At 50.7% G+C, this 8,647-nt stretch overlaps 1 protein-coding gene across 1 annotated transcript in view; it reads right to left on the bottom strand.

The window, feature by feature from the left end:
- The window catches only part of SMARCC1 (SWI/SNF related, matrix associated, actin dependent regulator of chromatin subfamily c member 1), a 61,354-nt gene that overhangs the window by 19,209 nt on the left and 33,498 nt on the right, over window positions 1–8,647 (bottom strand). Inside the window, exons 20-22 of the mRNA XM_019616729.2 lie at window positions 6,805–7,063; window positions 5,990–6,221; window positions 5,901–5,911 (exon numbers count right to left, since the gene is read on the bottom strand). Of these exons, the coding sequence (XP_019472274.1) occupies window positions 5,901–5,911; window positions 5,990–6,221; window positions 6,805–7,063 (502 nt within the window). The remainder of the gene's footprint in view (window positions 1–5,900; window positions 5,912–5,989; window positions 6,222–6,804; window positions 7,064–8,647) is intronic.

Here is an 8,647-nt window from a genome sequence, read left to right as displayed (position 1 = left end):
TGTTTAAGGCTCCCTTGAGGTCCTGCAGGCTGCACTGAGGTCACCCCGCAGCTTCTCTTCTCCATGCTGAACAAGCCCAGCTCCCTCAGCCTGGCTTTGGAGGGAGGTGCTGCAGCCCTCTGAGCATCTTTGTGGCTCCTCTGGATCCTCTCCAACAGCTCCCTGTCTTTCTTGTACTGGGTGCCCCAGACCTGGATGCAGCACTGCAGATGGGGACACATGAGGGCAGAGCAGAGGGGGACAACCACCTCCCTGTCCCTGCTGGCCACCCCTCTGCTGATGGAGCCCAGGACACCATTGGCTTTCCGAGCTACAAGAGCACACTGCTGGTTCATGGTCAGCTTTTCATCCACCAGGACCCCCGGGTCCTTCTCTGCATTCTTCCCACTGGGAACCCACAGCAACTTTACCAGACCCCCAGAAACACCCACCCCTGGCCGCAGTGCCATCACAGCAGTTACCATCAGGACAGACACACTGCAGCCCATGACAACGTGCTTCCTGCTGCTGCCTGTCTGGGTTCTGGCTGATGAGATCGAGCTCTCCAAGCTAATAGCCTCTTATTTACTGTCTGCATGGCATCCAAATAGCTGCAACACAGACATGTGAGGAGCTCTGCCAACACTGCCAGACCTGGGAGTTGCAGAGTGCTTTCTGCCCAGCTCGCAGCCCATCCACCTCTGGCACCTACCAAGGCAGGAATGGCTCGACTGTGAGTGAGCTAAAGGGGCAAAAGGGAAAACAGAGATCCAGGCTGTGGCAGTGCTCCAGCAGCAATAGCAGCACCATGGCTGTGTGTATGCACTGAGAGGAGGGCTTTAACAGCAGTGGGGATGCTGTCCTTGGGACCGACCTCCTGGTGCCAACCTTTGGCTCGTTCACTGCTGCTGACCCTGAGGCCTTTCAGGATAAGAGATACCAAGTGTGCTGATGGAGAAGGACATGAGATAGCAAGCGTTTCGATGCAGAACACCAGGAAGGTGACTGAGCATTGCACCACTTCCCAATACTTTGCACAAAAGTTGTTCTAAAGGCCAAACAACCCCAACTGTTCCATAACAAGACAAGAAGGAAGCTTCAGCACAGCCTTGTGCTCCTTGCCCAGGGTCCCAAGCTGCCAGAACAGACACCCCAGTGCAATTTCATGTCCACAGGCATTAAGAAGGGAGCTTGCTCAGCCCAGGGCTCCAGCACACACTGCTGTACCAACACAGCAGTGCATCTGAAGACACCAGCTGGTGGAGGGGGACTGTTCTCTGTAATCCTTCTTTTACTGCTAATTCCCCTGTGCTACACTGAAGCAAAACAGAGGCACAAAATGCATTCCTTCAACAGCAACAGCTCTGTAGAAAAGTTTTTACAGAAGCCCCTTCCATACATATATAAGAAAATCATTAAATAATGTAAAAGAAAAATATATTGAAATGTGTGACCAAGATGATGGTTTCCCTCTTGGTTGACTTGAAGAAGATAAATCTACTTATCCAACCCATCTGCCACCATGAATCAATTCGTGGTGGAAAGGGACCACCTCAGAAGTTACAGCTCAGAGCCAGTCCCACAGGACACAGGAGGCCCACGGGACACAGGAGGCCCACGGGACACAGGCCTTCTTGCTCTACCCAAAAGCCAACATCAGGTCTTTCAGATAGGACTGAATTCCCCCTTCTGTTCTAACCTCAGTCCTGGAGGTGAAGGTTTCTGTTCTGAGTACAACACACAGCCAAGTTGCCAGTCTCAGGGCAAAGAGAAGCAGTGGATGGTGCAGCGTGGTGCCCTGCTGCACCCAGATATTCCTGTGGGCTGAGCTGTGCAGCTGCACGGCCAACCACTGCTGCTGCTTCTCAAGCATTCACTACTAAATTCCACAGCAGCCGAGGTGAGTTTCATCAAGTACTCATTTTTTACTTGCAGATCCTGGCAGCCGTTGCTAGTGACTGCTGCCACAGAAGACGTGCCAAGGCAAACACACCGTAAGAGTCAGAGGGCTGCCCACAGAGTCAGCTATAGAGTGGGCCACAGAAAGTTTGGCTGGAAGGGACATTCCAGCCCACCCCTCTGCCATCTCAGGGCTGCCACCCACCACTTCTGGCTGCTCAGGGCCCCGTCCAGCCTGGCACGCTCCTTCCTCTGAGCCTTCACATGGAAAGATCTCAACTAAAACCATCACGTACAGCATTCTCAGCAAGGAATAGCAAGTACTCCTGGACTCTCCGAGCACACTTGACTGACTCTTTCAGAAATTCTTCTGTATTAGAAGGTCACATTCAGCTACAGAAAGAATTAGGAGGTATGTTATGTGTGACAGCAAGATTACTGTGAACATCCTGACTTAACTTAGGTCTGCAAGTCCTGGCTGTAAGAAAGCATGCTGTTCTGAACTGAGGATGACAACTCGAGGCAGGCTGGAAGTCAATGAATTTTGAGAAGTGCTGCCCTGTATCAGCTCCCAGGCCACTACCTGCAGTGACAGCTCCTGCTGGCTGTGCCATTCATTCCATACTTGTGCACACCAACGTGGAAGTCCTACATGCAGTAAAAAGAAAGCTGTTGCTTATTAGTTTTGGAGTTACAAATAGGTTTATCTGGGTTCAAGCAGGTTTTTGCTTCGGGATGAAAGGTAATTCCAGTACCTCGTAAGCAATTAACATCCAATAAAAATGAATCACAAACTCAAGTATGAAAAGATCTGCAAAGAAAAATAAATGTATTTCTGAGCCCCCGTGTGAGAGGTAAGAGAAACTGCTCCTGCATTTCTGCAACACACGATCACAACCTCCCTGACTTTGCTACGTGATGGTATTAGGTTACAGAGAATAAAACTGGTGATGCAAATGAGCGCTGATTATTGGAGATGCACGTTTCTAACACCAAAGGGGAAGACTTGACTTTAATGAGACAGACCCTGCAATCCTTTTTACAGGACACCCACGATGCTCTGACACCATTCAGAGGTTTTGCAATGTGAAACCTGCAGGATGGGAGAGAAGAAAGGAGAGCTGCTCCTCACCCATAGCAGGAGCTGCACTGAGCCCTGGGGCTCCAGCTGTGGGAAGGGAAGCTGCCCACTTCAGCAGGGTTTGGAATACTTCAGAGTTCAAGCACAGCCTGGGGAACCCACGAGAAATCATCCTGCCAAAAATGAGGTAAAAGAGCTTCTCCTCCATACCTATGTTTGGCTTTTCTACTATACATTACAAGACCGGCCGTAAAGTGTTAAATTTAATCATCACTTACGTTGCTTACAGTTGCAGTGGAGCAGTAAATCAGAGCACCATTCCCCCAGTGCTTGCTGTCACAGATGAGCTACAGCACAAAGCATCCATAACCACCAGGGAAACAGTGCCAGGGAAATACTTGGTAGATAAGGCCTGAACCCACACGTAGCTGCCTCCACCACGGGCACTTCAGAGACTCCCCAGTGCCCAATTTGGCACACATACATGCAGGCAGTGCAGTTAATCACCTCTGGAAAGTTATTAGGAAAGCACACACACTCAGAGGAGATGTGGGAGGAACGCTGAGCACACGGGTGTGCTGCACACTGCTCTGCAGCTCCATCCCCACTGCAGAGCCGGGCTCCTTTGGTGGCTCACTGTCATTGCAACAGAAGCATCTCCCATCACACTGATAACCCACAGCCCTGGGAAGCCTCTCTCGACTCTGCTGTGCTTTACAGTATCAATCTGAAAGGAGCCACCACTTTGAGATTGCAACAACAAGGACTGAACAGCCCGTGTTCCTGGATATCAGCGGTACCTCCAGGAACCACTCAGTGCTGCTTTCCCCTTTTGCACTCTGCAATGCCTATAATTCACCAACACTAAGAGCTTTACTTCTAAAATACGCCGACTGACGAGCTCTAATTACACTACAGAAGCCACGGTGGGCATTTTCAGCTCTCCGTGGTGAGATGCACCTCTTTGGGTCTGGCCACCACAGCTGCAGCCCAGCACAGCCAGCACAGCCCCAAAGCACGACCCACGGCTGAGCTGGAGGTGCTGATCACAGTGACCCACTTCACTGCTGCTGAGCAGCTCCCCCGGGGAGAGCCATCTGCTGTTGTCCTAATTTATGCCATTAGTCACAGCCCAACACAAATCGCATTAGCCGTAACAGGGCAGTATTACTTATACAACTCACTGCAGCTCATTCAGAAGTAATCGTGTTATGGGCAGCTGCTCTCCAGCTCCACACATTACATGACAGGCATCTCAACGGTCCTGCCTGCAAGTTGTGGGCAGGTTCTCCTAAAGGAAGGGCTGCCAGACCAGCAACTCTGCCAGTGGTGTGGATATGGTGAACTGCCACAACTGAGCTGCAGGACGGAGAATGAAGGCTCAAAGAACTCATGATAGAGGCCCTTAGGGTGAATACTACAGCAAAAGTTGTTCTCAGAGCATCAGAGAATCATTCAGGTTGGAAGAGGCCACTAAGACCAGCAAGTCCAACTGCCAGCCACCCCAGCATGCCCACAGTGTCACATCTCCATGGTTCTGGAACACCCCTGGGATGGTTACCCCCCGCCCCCTGGGCAGCTGTGCCAGTGCTCAACTGCTCTTTGGAGAAGAAATTGTTCCCAATATCCAACCTGACCTTCCTCCAGCTCAAGTTGAGGCCACCACCTCTCATTCTATCAACAGGACCACAGAAAAGGGGCACAAAATCACGTTGGACAGTAACTAACTCTGCATCTTCAGTTGTATGGACTGGAGCACAGTCCCTCACCATCTCATCACAATGTGCTCATGTCTCTGGACAGGCTGACAGCGATTCAAAGATGAGATGCAGAAAGCCAGGGCCAACCAACCCCCCCGTCAGCCCAGAGCACCCCCTGCACAGTTCTGACCAAAGCTACCCACTGAACTCACCACCATCATCTGTGCTGAGCTGAACGAAGCAGCAGCCAGCAGTGCTGGAGTGAAAAACAATGCTACACTGATGAGCTATAGATCTGTGCCACGCTCAGGAGATGAAGGGATCTGAGAACACTAGCAGGTATGCAGCTAAATATCCCTCTGTGCTCACCTTACTGCTGTGCAATCACAGAATGGTTGGGGTTGGAAGGGACCTTTAAGATCATGCAGTTCCAACCCCTGCTACAGGCAGGGACACCTCCCAGCAGAGCAGCTGCTCACAGCCCCATCCAGCCTGGCCTGCAGTGCTGCCAGGGAGCAGCACTCACTGCATCCACAGCCTCACTGCACAACCTGTGCCAGTGTCTCTCCATACTCACAGTTCTTTCCTCCTCATTTCTTCCTCATATCTGGTCTCTATCTGCCCTCTTCCACTTTACAGCCTCAAGGAGAGCCGATGCAGAGCTAAGGTGTCTGAGAAACAACAGGTTCAGCTGGACCACAAAGAGCCAACAAAACTCAGCTTGCTGTGTCATAACCACAACACTGGAAAGGCAGCACTGTCCAACTGCTCCAATCCACAGGATTGGCATGAAATCTTCTGCTCTGATATTTCTCCCATTCAACTCATGCATATGCTGAGTAAAAAAACTTCCATTAGTCCACAGCAGGAAAACAAACTGCTAGAACTAAAGGTGGTGCTGAGTTATTAACTTGTTGTCAGGAGCCAATAATCATAGAATCACAGAACAGCCTGGGTTGCAAAGGAGCACAGTGCTCATCCAGTCCCAACCCCCTGCTGTGTGCAGGTCACCAACCAGCAGCCCAGGCTGCCCAGAGCCACATCCAGCCTGGCCTTGGATGCCTGCAGGGATGGGGCATCCACAGCCTCCTTGGGCAACCTGTGCCAGTGCCTCACCACCCTCTGCATGAAAAACTTCCTCCTCACATCCAACCTAAACCTCCCCTGGCTCAGTTTCAAACCATTCCCCCTTGTTGTATCACCACCCACCCTCACAAACAGTTATACGTCCTGCAGCCCACCTGCTGTAATCCTGCAGCAAGCACAAGAGGAATGACCATCCCTGGTGCTGCCCCTTACCAGCACCATCTCCTGCTGCAGGTGGGCTCACAGTCCATCAAGAGGCAGAAGAAAGGGCCCAGCACAGCTGTGTGCAGCTCCCTCTGCATTCAGATGCTCACCCATCTTTTCTGGCTCGTCCGGCCCCGTCCCAGCAATGCAGCTGCTCTCCAGCCCATATGTGGGATCCACCTTCCCTGAGGCACGTGCTGCTTCCTGCACTTTCTTCACGTGGGCTTCCACCAGCTCCAGGGGCACCTCCTCTCTGACACGGGAGAACTCCTCTGTGAACAATTAGCCACGATGTTACATTGGGGGTTATTAAAGGAAAATTAATGGTTATGATCTCAAATCAGCACGCAGGTGAGTCTGGGGTCAAAATGAGTTCTCAAAGATGTATTTGAGAGAGCATGTTCCTTCTTTTTGCATTCAGTGCCTGATTTTCTCTCTCCAGTGTGGTACAAGAGACTCTTTCCGATCACATAAATTTGTTTTTACATGTGAAAATAAGGGAAAAAAGCCCCAATCCTATCACACTGAGTTTCCCAGGGGGTACAACTGTGGCTGAGAGTTTCAACGGTAGGAGAAAACGGAAGTTCAGCATCGTGCATTTACACCCAGCCAGCCAACAGCAATCAGAGCCACTGCAACCCCAGGGCAGCACCTACAAAGCACCACTGGGCAGTGAGCACGGAAAGGGAACTCAGCGGCTTGTAAGAGTTATTCTAGCCTGTCTACAAACCAAATTCCAGTGCACCAGAATACATTGCTGGCTGTCAGACCTGAGAACATCTCACAATCTCCAAGAACCTCTAGGAACTGAGATGCACAGAGAAAGTGGAAATAACTGCTGGGATGAACTCATACCTAAGGCAGCCTTTGCTGCTGCTGATGCCACACGGGGGTCCACCACCGATGCCAGGAAAGCAACTGTGCTCATCACGGGGTTGCCAGACTGGCTGAAGGGCACAGGCTGGTAGGCCAGGGGGCCGAGGGACGCATCCGAGTTCTCCAGGTAGGGGTCTTCAATGGGGAGCCGAAGGAAATGCAGGATGCACTCATCCTGGGTGCGGCTGCCAACGTGCTCCGAGACCTTGTTCCAGTCGTCCTTGTACATCTCCAGGGCCTGTGAGAGATCGACATCACCGTACGTACATTCACTGATCTGGGAAAAAGCACCACCACTCCACCTCGTGCAACGCTGGTTATTTCAGCGATGCGATAGAAGATGGAATGCAGTGACTATTTAAACCCTAATTTTTCTCGTAGCAAAGCTCTTCCACAGAGCTCATCTCACTGGGACCTCAGTGACACCCTGCACAGACCATCACACACCTTTATGCTGTACTGTACTGCAAGAAATGTCAGAGGATTTGAGATTTCCTTTTAACATTTGCACAGGCTGTGTGTCCTCTCTTTACTCTATACAGAACCAAGGTTTGCCTCTCCTGCCAAGTCTCACCGAATGCTTTTCAATTCCCGTAAGAATTCCCCTGCAGGGCACTCGTGCTCTCATTTGTGCCTTAATGCACTGAGCTCTTTGGGGCAGAAACAGTATTTATTTCACATATGTGTACTGCATATGATGGTGAAGTCCAACTCCTCCATTCAGCAGATGTTAGGAAAATGAAAGAGCATCAGAACAACATACCAGGAAAAAAGGAAAATCAGAGAATCATAGAATGGCAAAGGAGCACAGTGCTCATCCAGTTCCAACACCCTGCTGTGTGCAGGTCACCAACCAGCAGCCCAGGCTGCCCAGAGCCACATCCAGCCTGCAGGGATGGGGCATCCATCATCAAAAACATCCTGTATCACAAAGCCAAAAGAGGCAGGTTTACTAGCAAATACTCAAATAGTTTATTACTAAGCATTCAGGTTAGCAAACGGTTATTTAGCTAAGCCACCTGACAAAGTAATGCCTTCCAGATTAAATCAGTGATGTCATAACTCTTCATTCCAGTCACTGAGAACTACTTAAACAAAGCCTCAAGAAAGAATTTAACAACTATGACACGCTATGTCCATTAGTTTTGGAGAAACTAATTGATTAGTCCTGTTACAAATATAAATATTTATAGAATCACTGAATCACTACGGCTGGAGAAGACTTCTGAGATGCTCAAGTCCAGCACACCCCAAATGCCCACTGCCCACATTCCCCAGTGCCACGTCCCCATGGCTCAGGAACACCCCCTGGGACAGTGATTCACAATGTAATTGGCTTGGAAGTCTACTTGGTTTTTACTCACACTGAGCAGTACAACAGAAACACAGGGAAGCTGTTTGTGCATCCCTTCACAGCAAGCAGCTGGGCATCCCAGTAATAATTCATGGCAAGGGAAGAACCACATTGGAACTAAGTATTGCATCATGAGAGCATGGAGGATCCCCGTGATAATCACAGCATGGCTGGGTTGGAAGGGACCTCAAGGATCACGAAGCTCCAACCCCCCACCAACGCAGGGCCACCAACCTCCACATCTCACAGCAGCCCAGGCTGCCCAGGGCCCCATCCAACCTGGCCTTGAACACCTCCAGGGATGGACGGGGATCCACAGCCTCACTGGGCAGCTGTTCCAGCACCTCCCCACTCTCACACCAAACAACTTCCCCCTGACAGCCAACTGAAATCTGCCCTCCCTTACCTTCCAACCATTCCCCTGTCCTGCTGTTCTCTCCCCTTTCCAAGAGCTGACTCCCCTCCTGT

Source organism: Meleagris gallopavo, chromosome 6, assembly GCF_000146605.3.
Source record: "Meleagris gallopavo isolate NT-WF06-2002-E0010 breed Aviagen turkey brand Nicholas breeding stock chromosome 6, Turkey_5.1, whole genome shotgun sequence".
Classification (NCBI taxonomy): domain Eukaryota; kingdom Metazoa; phylum Chordata; class Aves; order Galliformes; family Phasianidae; genus Meleagris; species Meleagris gallopavo.
This window is presented reverse-complemented; position numbering and strand designations above follow the sequence as displayed.